The 26455-nt window shown below is 34.1% G+C and overlaps 1 protein-coding gene across 3 annotated transcripts in view; it reads right to left on the bottom strand.

Moving 5' to 3' along the window:
* Positions 1-26455, bottom strand: part of ATRNL1 (attractin like 1) — a 746492-nt gene that overhangs the window by 521805 nt on the left and 198232 nt on the right. For all 3 annotated transcript variants that reach the window (XM_065923396.1, XM_065923397.1, XM_065923398.1), the window contains exons 19-20: positions 24540-24677; positions 2373-2466 (exon numbers count right to left, since the gene is read on the bottom strand). In XM_065923396.1, coding sequence (XP_065779468.1) covers positions 2373-2466; positions 24540-24677 — 232 coding nt within the window. The remainder of the gene's footprint in view (positions 1-2372; positions 2467-24539; positions 24678-26455) is intronic.

Here is a 26455-nt window from a genome sequence, read left to right as displayed (position 1 = left end):
TGCCCCACACTAAAATAAATAAATTAAATAAATAAAACAAATATTCATACAGAAATAAATATATGTATTTAATACAAATATGTAATATAAAAATTTCTATTTTATAAATACATTGTATATATTATGTAAATAATTACAAATATAAATAAATAAAATAAGTAAAATGAAAAAACAATGAGAGTAATTCTGTCTATAAAAACTTAGACAGAGTGAAGTAAATCAGAAAAGAAAAACACCAATACAGTATATTAGTGCATATATATGGAATTTAGAAAGATGGTAACAATGACCCTATATGCGAGACAGCAAGAGAGACACAGATGTAAAGAACAGACTTTTGGGCTCTGTGGAAGAAGGCGAGGGTGGGATGATTTGAGAGAATAGCATTGAAACATGTATATTACCCTATGTGAAATAGATCGCCAGTCCAGATTTGATGCATGAGACAGGGTGCTCAGGGCTGGTGCACTGGGATGACCCTGAGGGATGGGATGGGGAGGGAGGTTGGAGGGGGGTCCAGGATGGGGAACACATGAACACCCATGGCTGATTCATGACAATGTATGGCAAAAACCACTACAATATTGCAAAGTAATTAGCCTCCAATTAAAATAAAAAAATTAATTTTTTAAAAAAGAAAAAAAAAAAATCTACAAAATATGCCCACAATTTAGTATTCCAATTTCTCCCATACTTGTAAAAAATTTCCCCTAATTATAGTAACTAGCAGTAAAATGTACTTTCATCATTCAGAACTACATAAATTATTTTTCTAATATTTCATGCATGTGTCAAATCTTCTAACTCTGTATATCTAAGCTTACAAACCCATAAGTTCAGTGAATTAAAATACTGTCTCTTTCACCTGGAATCAAAAGTGTGTTACTAAAGTACTACATCACATAAGAGATAATTATTATGGATGGCTATGCCATTTATGAAAAAATAAAGTACAAATTTAAACTGTCAGTGTTTAAAATGATATTAGAAGCTCAACAAAAATATTCATTGCTTAAGACCAAGATCTACTACATAAATCACTAGGAAAAGGGGAAGCAAGGAACAGGGGGAAATGAAAATGAAGGGCTCTTGTTAAGAATCTATTAAAATTTTAATATGGTAACAGCAGAACATTCAATCAGGCAAGAAGCTATTCTGAGCATGAGGCCCTGCGTAAATGCACATGTCACATGACCACAAAGTTGCCCTGCTTATAATAACCAGTATATGGCACTGCAAAATACCGGTGGCATCTCTGACTTAAAGCATAGGACTCAGCTTCATTGAATTGGTACTGAGAACAAAATAGCCTTCTTAACAGGAATTTCCCTATGATCTTAAGCTTTGGCTTTACTTTTAAGTTTAGAGACTATGGAGAAGGAATAAAAACTTGTTCTGCTAACCTTCTCTTGAAAACCTATGATACCTCAGAGACTAGTCAAAGACATGATCATCTAATATGAGAAGTGCAGGATAATTCTACAGCAAATAATGTATTTGTTCTAAGTAAAAACAAGCAGAAAGATCATTTTCCAAGGCTAGCAGATTTATTTTAGATACAAACTTTTATTTATATATAGATAGATACAGTTTTGGAGAACGCTTTATTAATTTTTAAAATAATTATGTAATTATTATAGCTGGAATTTATGGTTTATGTCAAATGCAGTATATTATATCTAATACAAAGATAAGTGCATGCAGATAAATAATTCAAAACTAGCAAAATGATTTTAACATAAAGAACATAAGTAAGATAAAGCATTTAAATAACCTGAAAAAACTACTTTCTAAAGTTACTTCTTTTGGAGGTGGGTGAGAATCAATCTTCAGATTAACAACTAAATTATAAAAAGACAAAAACCACTCATAGAACTACTAAAAGCAGAGTAACAACAAGAGTAGGTTCATGTCTAATGAAATAACACAGAAAAAAAAGAAAATGAGTATAGAAACCAACTGAAAGGCTTAATGAGATTTTGATGGTCAGGATTAACAATAAAAGATTTAAAACAAAGAAATGCATAGAAACATTGAATTTCAGTTCTTTAACAAGATGTAGAGGAAAATTATAAGGAGAGCCACCCAGATTTGAGATTGGATATATAAGATGTTCTAGAAAAAATAAAAATATTTCTTTTTATCAGAAAGGTAAAAAAGACAAATATTCTATGGGCTCTGTTTTAAAGCTTCCATAAAACTGTCATTTAAAGGCTTAACTTCTATGAAGATTGATAAAATGCAAATCAGCATAGTTGATAATAATATTGGTTACTTAACTACAACACTAAACTTCAAAGGGAAACCTGTAGCAATTAGTTCAACAGCACAAATTTAACCCACAAAAGTTCTATAAAGTAATTTTTACTTACAATTGGCATTGATCACCTTTTATTCCTTTAGTTGTGCAGAAACATTTTCCTGTGTGCATATGACAAATATTTGCATGGCCACTGCATGTACAAGCTGTAAGTCAAAACCAAAATGATATTGAATATTCCCCCCATCACAAACATGTACATCACATTTCAGGGAAGATTTTATTCTCTTATTTTTAAAATCATCGATTATCCTCTTGCCATCCAAAAACTAGGGTTATGACATGGGTTATTTCTAATTAAAGGGAAGTTAATTTACTCATTTAAAATTTTTTGTGAAGCGCTTCAAAGTCTTTGGAGTATTCTTTTTTTTTTTTTAATTTTTTATTTTTCAGTGGTTTTTGTCATACATTGATATGAATCAGCCATAGAGTTACACGTATTCCCCATCCCAGTCCCCCATCCCACCTCCCTCTCCACCCGATTCCTCTGGGTCTTCCCAGTCCACCAGGCCCGAGCACTTGACTCATGCATCCCACCAAGTATTCTTAAGTCTAGTGTGGATCCAAGTATTTATCTCATCCTTCTATGGACGTTTTTTCATTTCTGTTAAGTACATATACTTAATAAAATGAGTTTCAAAGAGCACAAGATCTTTAGAGTCAAACAGCTTAGCTACAAAATGCACATCTATAATCACTAGTATGTTGACCTTGGGAAATTTATATAACCTCTCTAGTCTTAGTTCTCTGTCTTCAAAAGCAGGGAGACACACTTGGGACTTTTGTGAGAATTAAATGAGATAATGTATTTTAAATTCTGAACACATATCAAGCACTTAATAAATTTAACTATTACCTCCACTACTGTTACCACTGCCAACAATAAAATAATATAGTTTTCACGTATTGTATAAAAAGTTTATTTGCCCAAATATCATTCTTTTAAATTTCTGAAGTCTTTCTCAGTTGTAGTATTCCAGAATACTACCTGAAACATGATACAGTATAATAGTTATACCCAGTGAATTTGGTTCATATGAACTCATTTCATTTTCTTACTCCACATTCCTTTGTTAAAGATCAGTGTTCCAAATATTTAGGACACAAACCTCATAAATCATTGTGCCCAACATCTAATCAGCCAGTAGGTTCTAGATTCTACAAGGAAGCATCTTTCTTGTATCTGACCTTTCCTTTCCACTGTGATAGCCATCATTCAAAGTCCTGTCACTCACACTCTCTGACTGATACCAATACAATTCAGTAACTGATCATTCCACCTTCAGTTCGGCTACAATTTCATTCCTCAACCTTCAGACATGTTTGAAGAAGATACGGCTGATCATGCCATTAGGGCTTTCAAAAACTTTTAATGAGAACTATTGTGCTTCTGCACACAATCAGCTAGTTAAACAATCGACTGATAAAAATGAAATTATCTGGCTTTTTCCTGATTTTCATACACGTTTAAAAATGAGATAATGAGTCACTACTTTGATCAAAATATAAAACATTGTCATGTGGAGTTTGCTTGTGCATTCAGGATACCTATCATCTTCTGCCTCTTTTTTAATTATTTTAATAGGATCCATTAGAACTTTATAATTATGGAGATAATTGTCATCCCCACATTTATCCCCACTGAGAACCACTGATCTAATTAATTTGTATTCCTAGGATATAAAATCTATGTGGCAAAATATTGCAGAAACTAAGCTTCTCATTGCTTATGATTACATGCTTTGAAAAAACACATAATGTACAGTAAAAACATACAATCCTACATACACACACAAAAAAATTTTGGTAGTAGGTAGATTTTTATGAACCTCGGTTTGCTTTCTTCAAGAGATGTGATTTTCTTTCAAGATTTTCTTTCTTCAAGAGATAGAAATACCAGACCACCTTACCTGCCTCCTAAGAAATCTGTAAGCAGGTCAAAAAGCAACAGTTAGAACTGGACATGGAACAACAGACTGGTTCCAAATTGGGAAAGGAGTACGTCAAGGCTGTATATTGTTACCCTTCTGATTTAACTTATATGCAGAGTACATCATGGGAAATGCCGGACTGGATGAAGAACAAGCTGAAATCAAGATTGCCAGGAGAAATATCAATAACCTCAGATGACACCACCCTAATGGCAGAAAGCTAAGAACTAAAGAGCCTTTTAATGAAAGTGAAAGAGGAGAGTGAAAAAGTTGGCTTAAAACTCAACATTCAGAAAACTAAGATCTTGGTATCCAGTCCCATCATTCCAAATAGACAGGGAAACAATGGAAATAGAGACTTTATTTTGGGGGGTTCCAAAATCACTGCAGATGGTGACTGCAACCATGAAATTAAAAGATACTTGCTTCTTGGAAGAAAAGCTATAACCAACCTAGGCAGCATATTAAAAGGCAGAGACGTTAGTTTGTCAACAAAGGTCCATCTAGTCAAGGCTATGGTTTTTCCAGTAGTCACGTATGGACGTGAGAGTTGGACTATAAAGAAAGCTGAACTCTGTCTATGACTGATTCACATCAATGTATGACAAAACCCACTGAAAAATAAAAAAAAAGAAAAAGAAAAAAAAAATAAAAATAAATAAAAATAAGAAAAAAAAAAAAAAAAAGAAAGCTGAGCTCTGAAGAATTGATGCTTTTGAACTGTGGTGTTGGAGAAGACTCTTGAGAGTCCCTTGGACTGCAAGAGATCCAACCAGTCCATCCTAAAGGAAATCAATCGTGAATATTCCCTGGCAGGACTGATGCTGAAGCTGAAATTCCAATACTTTGGCCACATCATGCAAAGAACTGACTCATTTGAAAAGACCCTGATGCTGGGAAAGATTGAAGGCGGGAGGAGAAGGGGATGACAGAGGATGAGAAGACTAGATGACATCACTGACTTGATGGACATGAGTTTGAGTAAGCTCTGGGAGTTGGTGATGGACAGGGAAGCCTGGCGTGCTGCAGTCCATGAGGTCACAAAGATTCGGACACAACTGAGCTACTGAAGTGAACCGAGGTTTTATTAGAAAAGATTTCTACATAACAGTGTTTTTCCTTCATAAAGAATATGTAAATAGATCAAATTTACATTTGTGAATAAACTCTGGAAACGCAATATGTGAGAATTACAGAAATGAATGACAAGGTACAGAAATGCAAGGAAAAGGAAACTATCGTGAGCAAAGAAGGAACTCAGATGTACTGATAACAGGTAACATCATAAATAGTAAATGAATATAACATGATATCTTTTAATATTAACTTTAGCTTCACAGTAATGCTATTTGTATTCAGAACTACACTAAAAAAAATGATATACATTAATATTTTAAAACTTGGGTAAACATTTTATTTATCCTTATGGCAGAGCTAAATAATGTCATATTTGTAGTGTTTCTTTAAAGAATTATCATTGTATAGTAACTTTAATAATTTCTAAGACAGAAAAAAATTGTGTTAAAACACTTTTCAATGTAAACTCATTTTGAGAGAATTCCCTTGAGGTGCTATACTTTGGGCTAAAATGGCACAAATGTATTTTAAATTCAATTGTTTAAAATGTATATTTTATGACATGACAATGTTGAAATTATTCTGTTGTTGTCAGCATTTGAGGTTATTTTTTTATGCTGAATAAGCACCTATAAAATCATCATACTGTGGCCTTTTGTTTGGTAAATTTTATATGATGATAATTTTACAGCTTAGATATACACTAGAGGAACATTATGTGGTCACATGGTATTTCTGTTTCCCTATAATATAAATTTTCAATATCAACTTATAACCAAAACTAAAAAATAAGGTAGGAAAACAAATGCTATAAAAGTTATTCAAATAAATTGTATATAAAGAACATACTTTAGAAAACTGAAATTAAACAGCAGTCATTGGCAGTATTTGTTTCAAAGTCAGTTTACGTGCTTAGAGCTTTAATTTCTATGTCATTGCTATTTCTCACAAACACATATAACTTCTGGGAGTTGGGAAATCATGCCCATTTAATTTCCTTTCTATGTTTCTAGCATAATTATACTTGATATTTAGTAGATATACATTAGGTTTCACATATAGTAAGAATTCTGGCAAAGACAAATGTTCAAACAGCCACATGACTTAAAATTATATTTTCCTTCTTATATTTTTATTTACAGTTCTAAGTCCAAATATTCACCATCTGTGGCTTATGCAAATGAGAAAAAAACATAGATGCTTCTCTCTGATATAAATCAATATGAAATGTTGATATCAATATCAATATCAATATCAATATCAAAAGCAATCTGACTTTTCTCACTAAAAATTCAAAAATTACAACTATTATCACGTATTAACCTGTTGCTCAGAGTATGACTTTGTTTTCTTCTGGAAAGTTAAGTGTCATAATTTAAAATATGTCATTTCATTTATGAGATTACTTTGTTTACTTGGGATATTGGGCACCTGTATTTGCCTAAATGCAGAGTAAATGGGAATTGAAGAAATGATTCTTTCCCCAACAAGTGAAGTACAGTGAAACTCAAGTTATTCTGTTCTTGTTCCAGTTGTTGAATGCTACTGGGTGAAAGGCAGTACTCTAGAGCTACTCTGAGAATATGATGGTGAACAATAATCTACAACTTAAGGACTGGAACTGCCAAGTAAACGGCACTGTTTTGAGGATTTAAATTACAGACTGAAAAGCCTTAAAGTGCGAAGAGGGCTATAAGTTTCATATTTTACATTTCAAAGCCATCTAACATATTGAAAAATGAAAAGAAACTCTTAGCCATCTGTTTAAGAATTAGTAAACTATATTTGTGAGGCCAAGTCCTCATTTCCTATTTTTAAATGGCCCATAACTTGAGAACAGTTTCTACATATTGAAACAACTGTGAAGGAGGAGGAAGAGCTGAAGCTGGAGGGAAAGAGAAAGAAGAGAAGGCAGCAGTAAAGCAACAATAACACCCGGGTCAAAAAAATAATTATTTACTCTCTGATCCTTTAGAGAAAAAAAAATTGCCAACTCCAGAAATATAATCAGAAAGCCTGGAGTCGCATAACTTGTCAGTTTTACATTCTGAATGAATGTTAAAGACTAAGATCTCATTTAAAACCAACAAGGGGGCTTCCCTGGTGGCTCAGTGGTAAAGAATCCATATACCAAGGTAGGAGACTCAGGTTCAAGCCCTGATCTGGGAAGATCCCAGATGGTAGCAATTAAGCTCGAGTGCCACGACCACTGAACCTAAGCTCCAGGCATGGGAGCCACAACGACTAGGACCACACACCACAACCAATGAAGATGGTCCCAGAGCCCGTGCTCTGCAACAAGAGAAGCCATTGCAAAGAGAAGCCTGTGCACCACAACTAGAGAAAGGCCCACACAGCAACAAAGATCCAACAGAGCTGTAAATAAATAAATGAAATTTATTTAAAAAACAAAATAAGCTTTTCGTTTTCCTTTTTGACAGAAGAGGGTTAGGCATAAACATTGAAAAATTTTGACCAAAATTAATTTCAACCCAACCATTCTGGAATTGTATTTTTAATATCTTGTAGTTAGCTTGGATAAATGAGTAACTTTAGTCATATTTCATTTTCTAACACTAGCAAGATAAATGTATTGAACACCCCTAATCACCACCATTAGTTTTTGACCTCTTCAACTTTGACTTGTTATATTTTATTTCTTTAATCCGTAGCTTTCATTCAGCTAAAAAAGTAGGGCAAAATGTTAATGCCCTGGGCTAGAGAAGAGGCAAGAATGCCACATACTATTAGAATCTATTCACAAAGCAAACATCAATAATAAGTGAAATACCAGGCGTTTTTTCCCATATTCAGCTCTACCACCAAAAATTACTGCTTGGCTCAAGTTCAAATTCTAAATTCCAAATTATTGAATTTTTATCATGCCTCTTTTCAAATCTGCATTGCTTTCAATGAGATTATTTTTTAAAGTTGCATTGAATTGTAAAAACAGATACACAGATATATACATAGATGCACAGATATACATACAGATAAAATTCACAGACAGACAAAATAGAGAAGAGAAAGCTTTTCATTGTAGAAAAAAATCTAACTGATATTGTAGAAAGGATGACAGAATTAGAAAATCTCCATTTGGAAAAAAAAATCATAAAAATAGTGGATAAAAGTTTGAAAAGTAATATGATATTCACATAGTCTCAAAGTATCTCCTACAAGACATTTTTTCATTAAAGGAGAAAACAGTAACTTCATAGTGAAGAAATCTGGCAGACACCACTTTAACCAAATGCTCATAGTGAACACTACCACTTACTGAATGACGACAGCATGTAACTCCTGATATGGTGAGAAGAATTTAGCATAACTACACGGGGATTTCTGCCAAAAGTGTGTAATCAAATGTTATGATGAAGAAATGTCACACAAAGCCAAACTGTAGCATATTCCATGTTGCTGTTGTTCAGTTACTGCTAAACTGTAGTAAATGCAATGTTTTTGTTCAGTTACTAAGTCATGTGCAATTCTTTGTGATCTCACAGACTGTAGAGACATACAAAAATAGGCCATACAGGTTTCCTGCTGCTGCTGCTGCTAAGTCGCTTCAGTCGTGTCTGACTCTGCGACCCCATAGACGGCAGCCCACCAGGCTCCCCCATCCCTGGGAGTCTCCAGGCAAGAACACTGGAGTGGGTTGCCGTTTCCTTCTCCAATGCATGATTCCTAGGACACCCTAAACCAGGGCATTGTATGAAACCTTTCCTAAATTGAAATGGTGTAAAACAAAGGGGATATTAGGATAGGACACATCTTGCTAAGAGTGTACAAGATAAATCAAGACAAAGCACAGATGCTCACAGAAACAATTCTAAGCTACAGCAGCTTGATGCTGAGATGACGAGTGCAATTCCCAGGGAAGGAGTTTGGTGGTGCCACTCATAGCTTGGGGGGTTTGCTGTTTCTGTAATTGTTCAGTCAGTCAGTCGTGTCGGACTCTTTGCGACCCCATGGACTGCAGCACACCAGGCAACCCTGTCCTTCACCATCTCTCAGAGCCTACTCAAACTCATGTCCGTTGAGTTGGTTAACGCCATCAACCATCTCGTCTCATGTTGCCCCGTTCTCCTGACTTCACTCTTTCCCAGCATCAGGGTCTTTTCTAATAAATCAGCTCTACGCATCAGGTGGCCAAAGTATTGGGAGCTTCAGCTTCAGCAGCAGCTCTTCCAGTGAATATTTAATGTTGATATTCTTTAGGGTTGCCTGGTTTGATCTCCTTGCAGTCTAAGCGACTCTCAAGAGTCTTCTCCAACATCACAGTTCAAAAGAATCAATTATTCAGTGCTCAACGTTCTTTATGGTCCAACTCTCACATCCATACATGACTACTGGAAAAACTACAGTTTTGACTATATGGACCTTTGTCCACAAAGTAATGTCTCTGCTTTATGACAGCTGTCTAGGTTGGTCATAGCTTTTCTTTCAAGGAGCAAATGTCTTTTAAGTTCATGGCTGCAGTCATTGTCTGCAGTGATTTTGGAGTACAAGAAAATAAAGTCTTTCACAGTTTCCATTGCTTCCCCATCTATTTGCCGTGAAATGATGGGACCGGAAGCCATGATCTTCATTTTTTGAATGCTGAGTTTGAAGTCAGCTTTTCATTCTCTTTCAACCTACATTAAAAGGCTCTTTAGTTCCTCTTCACTTTCTGCCATAAGGGTGCTGTCAGCTGTGTATGTGGTTATTGATAGTTCTCCCTGCAAATTTGATTCCAGCTTGTGCTTCTTCCATTCCAGCATTTCTCATGATGTACTCTGCATGTAAGTTAAATAAGCAGAGTGACAATATACAGCCTTGACGTACTCTTTTCCCAATTTGGAACCAGTCTATTGTTCCACATCTGGTTCTAACTGTTGTTTCTTGACCTGCATACAGGTTTCAGGAGAGAGGTAAGGTGGTTTTGTGTTCCCATCTCTTTAAGAATTTTCCATAGTTTGTTGTGATCTACACATTCAAAAGCTTAATGTAGTCAGTGAAGCAGAAGTAGATTTTTTTTTTTTTTTTTTTGGACTTCCCTCGCTTTTCCTATGATCCAACAGTTGTTCGAAATTTGATCTCTGGTTCCTCTGCCTTTTCTAAATCCAGCTTATACATCTGAAGTTCTCAGTTCACCTACTGTTGAAGCCTAGCTTGAAAGATTTTGAGCATTACATTGCCAGCATGTGAAATGAGCAAAATTGTCCAACATTCTCTGGTATTGCCTTTCTTTGGAATCAGAATTAAAACTGACCTTTCCCAGTCCTGTAGCCACGGCTGAGTTTTCCAAATGTGTTGACATACTGTGTGCAGCACTTTTATAGCATTATCATTTAGGTTTTTAAACAGCTCACCTGGAATTCCATCACCTCAACTAGCTCTGTTCATAGTGATGCTTCCTAAGGTCTACTTCACTTTGCACATCAGGCTGTCTGGCTCTAAGTGAGTGACCAGACTGCCATGGTTATCTGGATCATTAAGACCTTTTTGTACAGTTCTTCTGTGTATTCTTGCCACCACTTCTTAATCTCTTCTGCTTCTGTTAGGTACTTGTCATTTCTGTCCTTTATTGTGCCCATCTTTGCATGAAGTGTTCCCTTGTTATCTCCAATTTTCTTGAAGAAATCTCCAGTCTTTCCCATTGTATTTCTTCCCTCTATTTCTTTGCATTGTTCGCTTAAGAAGGCTTTCTTATCTCTCCTTGCTATTTTCTGGAACTCTGCATTCAGTTGGGTATATCATTTCCTTTCTCCTTTGCCTTTTGCTTCTCTTATCAGTTATTTGTAAAGTCTTCTCAGATAACAACTTTGCTCTCTTGCATTTCTTTTTCTTGGGGATGGTTATGATCACCATGTCCTGTACAATGTTACAAAATTCCATTCATAGTTCTTCACACTCTATCTACCAAATCTAATTCCTTGAATCTATTTGTCACCTCCACTGTATAATCGTAAGGGGTTTGTTTCAGGTCATACCTGAATGGTCTAGTGGTTTTCCCTCTTGTTGTTCAGTTGCTCAGTGGTGTCTGACTCTTTGTGACACCCATGGACCACAGCACGCCAGCCTCCCCTGTCTTTCATTATCTCCCAGAGTTTGTTCAAACTCATGTGCATTGAGTCAATGATGCCATCCAACCATCTCATCCTCCGTCACCTCCTTCTCTGCCTAACCTCAATCTTTACCAGTGTCAGGGTCTTTTCCAACGAATTGGCTCTTTGCTTCAGGTGGTCAAAGTTAAAGGACTTTCAGCTTCAGCATCAGTCCTTCCACTGAACATTCAGGGTTGATTTTCTTTAGGATTGATGAGCTTGATCTCCTTACTGTCCAAGGGACTCTCAAGACTCTCAAGAGTCCCTTTCTTCAATTTAAGCCTGAATTTTGCAATAAGGAACTCGTGACCTGAGCCACAGTCAGCACCAGGTCTTGTTCGTGCTGATGTATAGAGCTTCTGCATCTTTGGCTGCAAAAAATATAATCACTCTGATTTTGGTGTGGACCATCTGGTGATACTCACTGTAGAGTTGTATCTTGTATGTGGTAAGTTCTATGTTTGATAACAATAAGCATCAATGTTACTGGCCTGATTCCTATAACTATAATGTAGATAAGAGAATTCCCAGTTTTAAAAAATAAATCCAAAAATGTTTAAGAAGAAGAGGGACATCAAGCCTATGATATTTAATTGAGAGATAAGAAGAGAAAACACAAACTTGAAAGAATATCCTAAACAACTTTTCTGTGTAAAATTATGCTCCCCAAAATTAATAGACCTTTTTGACTTTGAAAAGACTAAATATATCCACACTTAAAAACAGATCATAAAATATACTTTTATGCCTTCTACTTGTAAGTCAGTAAAAACATGCTAACTGTATGTGAAGTTTTTCTTGTATGTTACTAATGGTTTGCTTTTATACTTTTGAGTGAAGGGATGTGGTTAATAATATATAAAATAAAAAATGATTTTATTTCTCAAGAAAAGATTAGTCCCTATTTTTAAAAACAAGTCACCCCATGTGAAGAAATATCCAAATGCCTTCTATTAGCAACAATAAAATTCATAATCACAATACAGCTTTGAACTTGAAAGAGTTAAGTGCTGGCAGATAGGAGAATAAACAAAATATACTCTTAAAATCATTAAATATGTAAATCATATAGTATAGGGAAATAATTATTTTTGATCTCAGCTGAAAACATTTATAGGATGATACATTCATTAAAATGACCCTCAAATTAATAGGTTAGTGAAATGAAATGTAGATGGTAAGCTTAGGGAAGTCAGACACCAAGATTCTATTCTAATATCTGAAAAACTAGAAACTGAAAAGAATTATATAAATTCCATTTTCTTCCTTATCCAAACTTTATATAACTCCTTTTATCATTACTTAATGAAAAATTTATATACAAAATATTGGATTATTACTCAATAAGTTATTAGTACAGACTAAAACACCATTTATAATTATTAAAACTAACCCTCATTTAGAGAAAAACAATATATATACTTTGAGTCAATATAGCTCCTTGCCTCTATTACTGAAAAATAAAAGAAAATTGAAAAATTAACATGCCAAAAATCATAACCTGCTTTTTACCTCTGGCTCTAAAGTGAAACAATTGGTTGAAATATGAAAGCTATCTAGCCAGAAAGTCTGAATTCCACTTTCTCTTGCATTATATGAAAATGAGTAAAATGTATCACACAAACATTATATTTTCTTAGCAACTAATTCAGCAATGGACTAACTGTATACTAAACACAGTACTACTACCTATGTAATATGGACACAGAGATAATATAAAATGATTTTTTAAAAAGTAAGACAAAACTTTTCTCATCAATAAGTTCACATTCTACTTAGAAAGACAAGAGAACAATAACTTACAAAAACACTGACGGCTATCACCATGAAGGTACAAACACTGCCTGAAGTCAGGATGGAAAGTACAAGTTTTCAGGCTGAAATTTCCCCTCAGCTGAGATTTGAAAAATGCGTAATGGAGTCCAGAGGCATAGTAATATCCAGGAAAGTAAAGATCAGAAAAACGGGTGAAGAGTTGGGTTAATATAAAGAAGCGATTGGAAATGAGGTGAAAAGAAACACAATATTGGGAATATCATAGAGAAGAACAAATGATCAAGTTAAAAAAAAAGAGGGAGAAGATGATCTATTCAGGAATTATTACAATGGGTTAAGCTAAAGTAAAGATAAACACAACCAGACAATGGCAGTTCAATTATGGCTTTGAAATGCATTAGAGTTGACCACTGTTTATATCTGGGATTCAACAGAAGTAAGTACATACTTGCTTTGGAGCATAAGAATCTGGGAGTCCACATTTGAATTCTGGCCCCATCACTTACTGGCTTAACCTCTTACATGACTGTTTGGACCTATGTCTTTGGTTTACTCCTCTGTAAAATGGATGTAATAGTACATACTTGAAAGAATGCTTAGGTGAGGATGAAAAACATTAGAGAAATTTCTTAGCAATATTCCTGATATAAATAAACTATTAAACATTAGTTATATATGTTTTTAATATAATGCTTGGAGCTTGGCTGACTAGGAAAATATCAGAATCTTAAATGTGGTCACAGAGAAAAAGAGAAGTAAAGATGTGGTAGAATATGAGAACCATGGTAGGATATTAAACCAGAAATACCACTCAGGGTCAGAGCATAAAAGGCCTTGAATGTCTTGTCAAGGAATTTTTATTTATTTCACAGATACTTTGGAAGCAATGAAAAATTTTGGAAATGGTCATAAAAATCACTGATTTTTGAGGGAAAAAAATGTGTCTGTGTCTTCCAATAAAGGAGGTATAAAGGTGGATTACAAATGGAGAGACTGCATATAAAGAGGGTAATCATTCACTAACTCAACAAATATTTAGTAAGAATCCATTCCATCTTAGGGTTTCACAGGTGGCTCATGGGTAAAGAGTCCGCTTGCCAATGTAGAAGAAATGAGCTTGATCCTTAGGTCGGGAAAATCTCCTAGAGAAGGAAATGGCAAGACCTCAGTTTTCTTGCTTGGGAAATCCTATGGACAGAGGAGCCTGGCAGGTTACAGTCCATGGAACTGCAAAAGAGATACAACTTAGCGACTAAACGACAAAGAAAAGACCATGAGGACCTAAACTAATAAGCGGAATGGAATACAGAGGAGGGTACAGAAACCAGACACAATGTGGAGTCTGTTTGGGGCACAAGGGTTGAAGAAAAGGAAGAAGTCAAAGGTACCATAGAAATCAAGCCTAAAGATGCAGGTGAAGGGAGAACATTCTTTTAAATAACAGTTACTGAATTTAGTTTATGAACATTAATTTAAATAATAAACATTTCTACAGAAATGTTTAATAAGTCAAAAATAAGTTAAAATTGCTTAATAAAGTAGGCTGTTAAACATACAATTTATGCTAAACATACAATTGTATGCTAAATATACAATTAAATGTTTATATAGTTGTTTTAAAGCTTAAAAGCATAAAATATGGTTATTGTAAAATTAGTAAATTTTATTTACTAAAATTTGAAAGAAAAGCAATATAAAAGGTATAGATAAAATTATACGTGATTAAGAAAAAAGCTAACACATTCAGGTCTTATGATATATAAAAATGGACCTTTGAAGAAAAGGCATTTCTTCCTAAATAATATGTTAAGACAGATTTTAATATGTTTATGAACTATTTACAGAGAGTATTTATGCTGGGGCTTTCTTACACCTGCTCTAGGCATTTCTAATATATAATTAACTTTGCCACCATCACTAAGTAGCTTTTGAGATATGAAAAAGTGTGTATGTAAATTGATATTTACCTTGATTTTGCTTTTGAAAAAATCTGTAAGTATCAGAAAAAGCTAAATACATACTGAGAGTTTCTTAGTTAACCTCTAATTTTCTGTAGCATACCAAATAAATGTTTTATATGTTTTAGAATATGAGTAGTACCCCCAATTTAAATTCACCTCCTCATTTTCATCCTATGCCTGTCATTTGAAGCTAATAGAAATTCCTCAACATTTGTAGGTTTAGGATTAGAACCCTTTTTGTCTTTAAATTATAATACCTTATCTTACTTTTTAAAAAACAAATTGTGCCAGATCCTTGCAACATAAAACCTAAAGTAAAACATGAGGAGGAAGCTAAGCATTACATGAAGCAAAACCAAAGGGAAACCTTGAACACTTAGATGGTTTCCATCTTGCCCCCAGTAGGTTAAATATTGTTATCTGGTCCCATCATTTCATGGCAAATAGATGGGGAAGCAGTGGAAACAGTGGCTGACTTTATTTTTCTGGGCTCCAAAATCACTGCAGATGGTGATTGCAGCCATGAAATTAAAAGACACTTACTCCTTGGAAGGAAAGTTATGACCAACCTAGATAGCATATTAAAAAGCAGAGACATTACTTTGTCAACAAAGGTCCGTCTAGTTAAGGCTATGGTTTTTCCAGTGGTCATGTATGGATGTGAGAGTTGAACTGTGAAGAAAGCTGAGCACCAAAGAATTGATGCTTTGGAACTGTGGTGTTGGAGAAGACTCTTGAGAGTCCCTTGGACTGCCAGTCTATCCTAAAGGATATCAGTCCTGACAGTTCATTGGAAGGACTGATGTTGAAGCTGAAACTCCAATATTTGGCCACTTGATGCAAAGAGTTGACTCCTTAGAAAGACTCTGATGCTTGGAAAGATTGAAGGCAGGAGGAGAAGGGGACGACAGATGAGATGGACATGAGTTTGCGTAAACTCCGAGAGTTGGTGGTGGAAAGAGAGGCCTGGCGTGCTGCAGTCCATGGGGTCACAAAGAGTCGGACATGACTGAGCGACTGAACTAAACTGAAAACCATTGAATAGGTTTTCTTTCTTTTTTTAATTCCATAAGAGATATATAGTGAACTTGCTAATGAAAAGAAAGCATTCATGTGACACACTTCTTGGTCAAAAACTTACAAATCAGAGGTGGAGATAATCTACATTATGTCTAGGAGCCTAAAAACCATTAACCAAATGCAAAAAATCAGAGAAAAAATTTTAGTTGGTAAACTCTGTGCAATAAAAAGTAAGAAGGGAGATCATAAGGAAGGTGCCAAAGTAAGTCATGCATGGAAAAGTTCCCAGCTCTTAAAAATTCGCTGATAATATCTCTAGCGGTTTCATGAGACAGCCCACAGACAGTTCTTGCAAAAGGAATCTAAGAGAAAAGAGGAGTAAACTGCATCTTCTAATAATCCACAAAGATCATTCTATAATACCTGATGATGTCAGGCCCAAACAGTTTTCATAAACTCTTCTTGTCCTTAAAATTCCTTTTATGAGGACAAAAAGGATGAAAAGAGCTTGAAAGATGGAGTAGAAAAAGAAAACAGGGCTAGTGAGCATTTGATGAAAAGGAACACCTTTACAAGATAAACAAAGGATATCAAAAAATTAGTATAGGGACTTCACTGGTGTACAGTAGTTAGGACTCCATGCTCCCAATGCAGAGGCCGGGGTTCAATCCCTGGTCAGGGGACCAGATCCCACAGGCCACAACGAAGACTGAAGATCCCACATGCTGCAACTAAGACCCAAACCAATTTTTTTTTTTAATATTTAGTATAAAGAGAAGAGAAACTAGCTAAAAAGACTACAGAAACTGTGCGCTGACCATCTTTATAATCAGGCAGTTGAAATGAGCAGCTCTATATTATTTTAAAAGGCTCTCTCATTTTCTTAAATTTATATAAAAATGTCATTCAAGAGAATCTTAGGTCAAAGTATAACTTCATGACTACACTCTATGCTAAATATCACCATATAATTATGCAATTATTCATTTAGTGTCCTCGCTTTGAAATGTTTAAAATCTCATATTGGCATTTCTTGGCCACACAGGATGATAATGTATACTCAGAAAATACACATGCTTAACTTTGTTGTGTCAAAATAATCAACAGAAACAAGATTTCCATATCCAATGATTTTTGTTATCTGCATTTTTAGAGTATTCAGGCCAATGCTCCCATTTTGAGAGAATTAAACTCTTACATTTAAGAAATGCTCAAGTTCATTTGGCTATAAATTTTCAACTTCTATGAACAATCTGCAATATGTAAGAAAGGTTTAAAATGAAAAAAAATCTCTTATTCCAGCAGAGAGAAGGAACAGTTCATTCATCTTCTTTATTATCCTCAAGTCTCAGAGAATAGCCCAGTGTGTTTATTAAAGTTTTAACTGTTTCTGTAAAAGCCTACTATGGACAGATATTAATAGCATGCCAAAAAGAAAAACATAAGTTTTGCTAATAAGAAACAAAGGTAAAAATAGAACCGTCACTATGTTGAAAGAACTCTTTATATCCCACACTGAAAAATAATTTTCTTTAACACTATTGAAAGTAAAAATATACAGAAAGAAAATCATATAAGTATACTATTTAAGAACCTAGAAAAAGAATAATAAAATGAACTAAAAGACATAGCAAATACAAAATCAGATTTACTAAAATAAGTTATGAATGCAATGTTAGAGGAAAAGAATTTATTCATAACATCAACAAAACCCTTTAGACATCTTGCAGTAAACTAAAAAAAAAGTAAGACTTAGATGAAGCAAATTATTCATACAAGATTGTGTTTTATAAGATTTTCTTAATGCGGATCATTTTTAAAGCCTTTACTGAATCTGTTACAATATTAATTCTGCTTTATGTTCTGTTTTTCTGGCCACAAGGCATGTGGGATCTTAGTTCCCTGACTAGGGATCGAACCCACACCCCTTGCACTGGCAGGTGAAGTCTTAACCACTGGACCATCAGGGAAGTCCCAAGACTGTATTTTTTTAAATGTCTGTATATTTCAGTATGGAAAGCTTTTTTCTTATAGTACATTTTATGAATAACGAAACCAAAAAATACATGTAAATATATTAAAATATTATTAAGATTAATAACATTATAGCTCAGTTTCTTATATTCAGAGACAGTTGTGAAAACATGCAACTAATGACAATCACACAAAATTGAAGCTTGTAAATTGCCCTCAATTTCAAGGGCCTACCCAGATACTCTCATTAAAATGAATCTCTTAGTCCCTGATTCTGTCATTCAGCTTCTACATAACACTATTAAAGCACCTACACAGTGTTCAGTTGATTCTAGAACAACAAGGGTTTTGCTGATGCTAACTCTCTGTGCAACAGAAAAATCCTACATAATGTGTAGCCGGGCACTCCATATATGCAGTTCCTCCAGATATCAGGTTCCTCCTACACACAGCTATACATCCTCTATACACAAGATTCAACAAACTGCAGACAATGTAGTACTACAGTCTTTCCTGTTTTAAAACTTCGTGTGTAAGTGGACCTGTGCAGCTCAAATCTCTGTTAAGTCAACTGCATATAAATAAGTCCTAACACACTACTTTGCATACAGGAAGTAGTCAATAATTGGGGAACTGAAGAATAATCCTTCATCACAAAGTAATACTGTATATTGAGTGTTGAATTGTTGTAGCACATTGAGTTGTTACTCTTACTCAATGAAATTTTCACTTATTTTGTCTACTAAAATATATCAGTCATATTGGAGATAATATAGCAAAAGTAATACTGTCCCACAAATATGATTCATACACTTATATTAAAATACTGAACCCTAATGGTGTTATAAATAATAATAATAATAACATGCAATAAGAGCTTGCATTATAAAGCTAACATTTTCTAGAAACACGTATTATTTCCTATTTATTTAAGCCTCACAATAAATTAAATTCAGCTGCACTCACCCAAGGAAACAGTGACAGTGCCAGTATATGAGCCTAATCAATATGATTTCGAAACCCAAACACTTAACAATGTTATGTTCTTTTATAGCTACAAATACAGATAGACATTTAGACAGACAGACAGACAGATGTGTGTGTGCATGCTCAGTCGTGTCCAACTCTTTGAGAACCCAAGGACTGTAGCCCATCAGACTTCTCAATTCCATCAATCCATGGAATTTTCTGGGCTAGAATACTGTAGTGGGTTGCCATTCCCTTCTCCAGGGGTCTTCCTGACCCAGGGACTGAATCTATATCTCTTATGTCTCCTGCACTGGCAGGTAGATTCTTTATAACTAGCGCCACCTGGGAAGATAAATAATTACCAGCACCAGAATAAGTATACTATCAAGGAATCTGACTGAACATTAATAAGAAATAAAATAGCTTAATAATAAAGCACTGTCAAAGTTAATTGCACTAATAGAATAGCCATAAATATACCATAGTTTAAAAACAACTAAAAAAAGTATGTAAGTACATTTATATATTTACAACAATGTTAAAGGGCTTTAGTAGGCTGAATTTTTAAAAGAATATCTAAATCAACAGTACATTTAAGCTTTACCATTTAAATGTAAGTCTATTTCCTCACTTCCCTTAATATCACTATGGACTTTGAATTTTAATAAATGTAAATACTAAGGGAAAAATGAACTTTTCTCAATGAGGTGAATGAAAAAATGAAGAAATAAACTTTGCCTCTCATTTTTTTATAAATTGATTTTAGCCTTTACCACATTAAATATAATTCACTGCATGTGGCATATTTTTTATTTAGTTAGATAACTAATGTGGCTATAAGAAATAAAAATGAATTTCATATATCACATCACCATAGAAAAGTCACAGACAGCAGAATATTATTTTGCCAAATTTGGGAAACAAGGAAACTATAAGGAATTATTTAAAGCTTCATAAACTACCAGAGAATGCGCAACAGCAAAAAAGAAAGGTATTTATCTTTCATTCTCCTTAATTTTCCATTGCATTGTACCTCAGATCTACAGATGTATAATGTCAGCAACAAAAATAATTTGAAATAACTGAATTAATCTTAAACCTAGCAGAGAAGTATGACTCCCAAAGGGAAACATATTTCTAAAAGCACTCTGCCTGTAGGAATAATAATAACTTATTTTAATTTAAAACAGCTTTTAGCTAATAGAGTTATTTGAAGGTTCCTTTTGCCTATGTCGGCAAAAAAATTAAAATAATACTTTGCGTAATCTTCATGACATTATATTCTTGGATTATTAGATATGCACCAAAGCACAAGCAATAACAGACAACAAGAGATAAACTGGACTTCATCAAAACTGAAAACTTTTGTGTCTTTAAGAACATTGTCTAGACAGTGAAAAGACAGCCTATACAACGGGACAGAATATTTGCAGGGTCTCCTAACTAGAATAAGGGCTTCCCTGGTAGCTCAGTGGTAAAGAATATGCCTACCAATGCAGGCGACGCAGGTTCGATCCCTGGGTTGGAAAGATTCCCTGGAGAAGGAAATGGCAACCTGCTCCAGTATTCTTGCCTGGGAACCTCATGGACAAAGGAGCCTGATGGGCTACAGTCCAGGGGTCACAAAAGAGTTAGACAGGACTTAGCAATTAATAACAACAATGATTAGAATATATGAAGAACTCAGAATTCAACAGCAAAACCAAATAATCCAAATAAAAAGCAAACAAAGGACTTGAATAGACTTTTCTCCAAAGACATACAAGTGTGAAATAGGCACATGAAGAGACCAAAAAAAAAAAAAAAAAATTGAACAAATATTTGTACACCCATATTATTCATCGCAATATTACTTATAATAGTGAAAAGATGTAAGCAACTCAAGTATTCATCAACAGATGAACAGATCAAGAAAATGTAGTATACATATACAACAGAATATTATTCAGCAATAAAAAGGAAGGATATTCTGACACATGCTAAAACATGAAAGAACCTTAAAGACATCATGATAACTGAAAAAAGCCAATCACTCAAGGACAAATTATGAAAATTCCACTTATCTGAGGTATCTAGAGTAATCATATTCAAAATGACAGGAAGTATAAGAGTGGCTGCCAAGGGCTGGTGTTGAGGAATGAAGATTTATTATTTAATGGTTATATAGTTTTAGCTTTGAAAGATGAAAAAACTTTCAATATGAATGGTAATGATGAATGCACAATGTGAATGCACTTAATGCAACTGAACTACACACTCTTTTAAGGAAAATTTTATGTTACGTACATACCACAATTTTTTAAATTCTTTTTTAAATGGTCAAGAACTTGAATAGACATTTCTCCAAAGACTATATACAATGGCCAACAACTTCATCACTAATCATGAGGAAAATGCAAATCAAAATGACAATGCGAAATATTTCTACACCTATCACCACAGCTAGAAGCTTTTAAAAAATGTAAAATAATAAGTGTTGGCAAGAACACAGAGAAACTAGAATCATCCACAGTACTGAGTGGAATGTGAAATCATGCAGCCCCCATGGAAAACAATTTGAACAACTTGGCAGCTCCCCAAAAGGTTAAACATAAAATTAGGAAATGGCCCAGCAGTTCCTCTTCTAGTTGATACATAATGCAGCCAAAAACTTGAAATCCCTCCCGGAAAACATGTGCAGTAATGTTCTCAGTAGCAGTATTCACAACAGCCAAAAGGTGGAAAAAAAGCAATGTGCATCAATAAATAAATGGGAAAAACTATTGTGATATATGTGTACAATGGAATAACACTCATCAGTAAAAAGGAATGAAGTATTGACAGATACTAAAAGAAAGAATATTAAAAATATTATAGCTAAGTAAAAGAAGCCAGTTTACAAAGTCACACATTTTATAATACCATTTATATGAAATATTCAGAATAAGTAAATACATAAAGAAAGCAGATTAGTGATTGCCAGGGACTTGGGATAACTGCTGAATAAGTATCATATTTTCTTTTGGAGTAATGAAAATTTTTTGGAACTTGATGGAGTTGATGGTCTCACAATATTGTGAAGGTACTAAACGCCACTCAATTGTATACCTAAAATGGCTAATGTTATGCTTTGTGAATTTGACCCCAATTTAAGAAAAACCCTCTAAAAATGGGGTTATGGATGGAAGCAATATATAAATAACAGAAAAATATTAAGCAAATTACTTCACAAAATCCCCATGCACTATTACATAGACATTAAAATTATTTGGAGGGCATAAATAAAATAACTTTTATAAAAGTAAATTAAAACAATTCTATATAAATATTTGACAGGTTGCAAACACATATAAATTGCAATATAAAAAAAAAAAACAAAAAAAAGCAGAAATTTTTTTTTTCCTTAAAGTCACGGAAACAAAGCGTGTGTGTGTGTGTGTGTGTGTGTGTGTGTGTGTGTGTGTGTGTGTGTGTGTGTGTGTGTGTGTGTGTGCGCGCGCGCGCGCGCGCGCACGCTCAGTAGTTCAATCATGTCTATCTCTTTGCTGTCCACACAGTTTTCCAGGCAAGAATACTAGAGTGGGTTTCCATTTCTTACTCCTGGGATCTTCCCAAACAAGGGATCAAACCTGTGTTTTCAGCATTAGCAGGCAGAATCTTTATAACCTGCACCACCTGGGAAGCCCTATTTTTAATCATAAATAATCATCTAATCTATCTGAAATACATTTTATTTCCAATGAAATTCTTGGCTAAAGAAAATTCAGTAGTAAAAAGCTTTGGAAAACAGGATGGTTCTTTTTACTCAACAAACATAAAATAACAAAATATAATACTATGATTATAATAGACAAGCTCTGAATTTTTTGGATTCCATTGTAAAGATATCTCCTGCAGCTTCTTTACACATTGAACACAGCACTAATCTGTGGCTTTTGGCGAAGGGTTCCTGGATCCTCCCTGTTCACATTAACACTACGTCTGCATTGATAGTCGAGTTAGGTCTAAGAATCAGATATTTCTTGCCTGTTAGTAGTAGCATAATCTTGAGCATTTTACTTAACTTCTTTGTACAGTTGGCTGTACCTAAAATGGAAGCAATTGTGATTCCTCCCTTACAGTTGTCTTGAAATGAGACAATGAATATAAGCTATGAGTACAGTAACTCAAGCACAGAAAATGCAAGTGTCAACCAATTCATCTGTTAGAGCCTCAATCAGGGCAGAGCAAAATTTCCATTCACCAGCAATGAATGGAAACCTGCTATCGCCAGTGCAATTTCGTTGACTCTAAGGCATAAGCTCATCATCCTGTCTTCTCGACTCTGAGTGTAAATTTGAGTCATTTCGGAAGACTTAAAGAACCAAGAATCACCCTAGGACCTAAACTAAGAGACTGATTTAATTATTTTAGGGAGTGGCCTAGACATCCATATTTTTTAAAAAGCTCTCCAGGTGGTTTTAAAATGCAGGTAGTGTTAAAATTTTTGTCTAGATCAGCCCCAGGCCCAGTTCTCTCTAAAGATTCCTCCTCTTACCACAGCTTTTCTGTGAGGGCTATTCAGACACTCTCCATTTAGAAAAAGTAGATTGAAGATTTAAGGGACAAGGACCAACTTAGAAATGAAGAAGGATTATTGAAAAATTACAATCTGAAAGAAATTTTTTTTAAAGAAAGACCAAATTTTCTTTTTAAAAAAATAGGAAGAAAAAAGTAGCAAGACAGAGAAAGAAAATAAATAAAAGGATTTCAGGATCAAAAAAATGAGATGGTAATTGTTAGCACTTACAATGCTCTTTTAATGTGCTTTAATTCCTATTACACGTGCCTCCATTACACATGATCTCATTTGATCTTTACAACAATCCAATGAAGCATTATCATTTCACTTTTACATACGACAAAATGAAGCACTCTCTAAGGTTAAGTGAATTAACCAAAGCCATACATTTAAACAGTGGCAGAATTGGAATTTCAGCCAACGACTGAAATTCCAAACCCATTCTCTTAAACCTTATGCTATATCATCTTGTCAAAAACAAACAAACAAAAACTTACCGGATATAAGGCATACACAAAATCTTTATTTTTTATTTCTAAATTAAAATGTAAGTGATCACTATTATCAAAAATAAGCTATAAGCAGTGATTTTTTTCAGAATACTGAGATTATACATAATTTCTAAATTTAATTTGTCTGCATTTGCTAAGTTTCGTACAGTAAATCTGTATTCATTTCCAAATAAGAAAAAGTAGGGGTTTCTTAAGCAAGTATATCACAGAATTTTTATAGTTCATAGTCCTCAATAAATACAAATTATCCTCCAAAAATACTCAGACAACGGAAGAAACTTCTTTAATAAAATATATTTCCACAAGAGGTACATCTTTCTTAATTTTCTTTCCTATAGTAAAAATACACTGAAGTGAAAGAAAAAATAATTACCTGTACACTGTCCTCCATTGGTTGGATCTCCATAATAACCTGGCATACAGTCTTGACACTGCTTTCCTGTGGTAAGATTTTTACACTGCTCACACACATTATTATTGATGCAAGTGCTATGTCCATTACACTGGCAAGCTAAAGAAAATAGTAAAAAAAAAAAAAAAAAAAAGAGGTTGATAATATCTACATAACAATATCAAGTATAACTGCCATAAAGACAAAGAATTTATTTTACAAATCTGAATGACAGCAAAGTACAAATGGCATTTCCCAAGTGTTTTTTCTTTTTTTTTAACATATGTCTCAAAATATTAACATGGGACAAATTTTGCCTATGATCTATAAAACATAATGCTAAAAATTAAAGTGAAACATAAACGTTATAGCTAAGGAGAGAATGAAAGGTCAAAGCGTTAGTCCCTCAGTCGTTCGACTCTTTTCAACCCCAGGGACTGCAGCCCACCAGGCTCCTCTGTCCATGGAATTCTCTAGGCAAGAATAATGGAGTGGGTAGCCATTCCCTTCTCCAGATCTTCCCAAACAGGGATCAAACCTGGGTCTCCCAAACTGCAGGCTCATTCTTTACCATCTGAGGCACCAGAGAAGCCCAAGGAAGGAATACATTTTAACATATTCCTTAAAGATGCATGTGACTATTATGTCTATTAAGTTAACACAAAAATAAATAACATAGCTCTGATAAAGATGCCAAAATGTATGAATTGTCTTTTGGTATAATAAAAAAGGATCAATAAATACAGAAACTGTGTGATGCTAAGGCCTTACTTCAAGAAAATACATTAGTGTAAAATTTAACATAACTTATGTTAACATAAAAGTTAGCATAATTTAACTTTAAATTAATTTGGATAAATTTTTATCTTCTTCGGGCAAGAAAAGCTTCTAGGCTTACTAGAAATTTTACTTGAAATGTGAACTAAAACAAAGAAATGTGAAGCATGAGATATTTTATATCTTCATATGAGATCTAATATATTTTCATATTAATATTACAATAAAATTTTAAAATTTTAGATGAGAAGTAAAGTTTATATATGAAAGCTCCTGTTTATTGTCTATTGGGGGCATAATATTAACTTACTTTGGTAACTTCTTGTAGAAACATCATCATCATTTTCATCATTATTACAACTATGCATTTAATTAGCACCCTCACCTCAAACCAGGAAAGCCACTGTTAAATCGATTGCAATAGTCTGTGCTGTTATCTATTCTGCTTTGTCAGTTCACATACTGCATCAGGTTTCTTAAATATTGTAACTACTACCCCACTGCAAGATAGAGTACCAAGTGGTATACATGAATTACATAATTTAATCCTCACAACAATTTTGTATGGAAGGTACTATTCTCAGGGTTGTTTCCAAGAACAGGAAGCTGGGATTAAGTAACACATCTCATCAATAGCACCAATAAATGAACAATCAGGATGCATGAAAGATCAGATATTAAACTTCATACATACTCTATGTAGAAAATTTGAAAGTAAGAGGGAAATCCCAAGAGACTAGCTCATCAACATGAGTTAACATCAAACGGTAAAGAAAAAGAGTAAAAAAATAAATACCTATATCTTACAGAAATTTTCAGAGGCATAATTCTACTGTAACATAGTATAAAAATGACATGCAGCCATCAGGGGAAAATACACAATAATCTTACTCCTAATAACACTGAGAGAATTTACAATATAGTTTTCAAACTTTATATTATAAAACAGCTAGGAGAAAATTTAATAACAGAAAAACATTCATAATAAATTAAGTAAAATAAGAACTCAAATATTATATCTAAGTGAAGTGAAGTGAAAGTTGCTCAGTTATGTCTGACTCTTTGTGACCCCATGGACTATACAGTCCATTGAATTTTCCAGGCAAGAATACTGGAGTGGG

The sequence above is a fragment of the Muntiacus reevesi genome, chromosome 2 (genome assembly GCF_963930625.1).
Source record: "Muntiacus reevesi chromosome 2, mMunRee1.1, whole genome shotgun sequence".
NCBI classification, from domain to species: Eukaryota; Metazoa; Chordata; class Mammalia; order Artiodactyla; family Cervidae; genus Muntiacus; species Muntiacus reevesi.
Note: the sequence above shows the minus strand (reverse complement) of the source record. Positions and strands in the feature narration are given on the sequence as shown.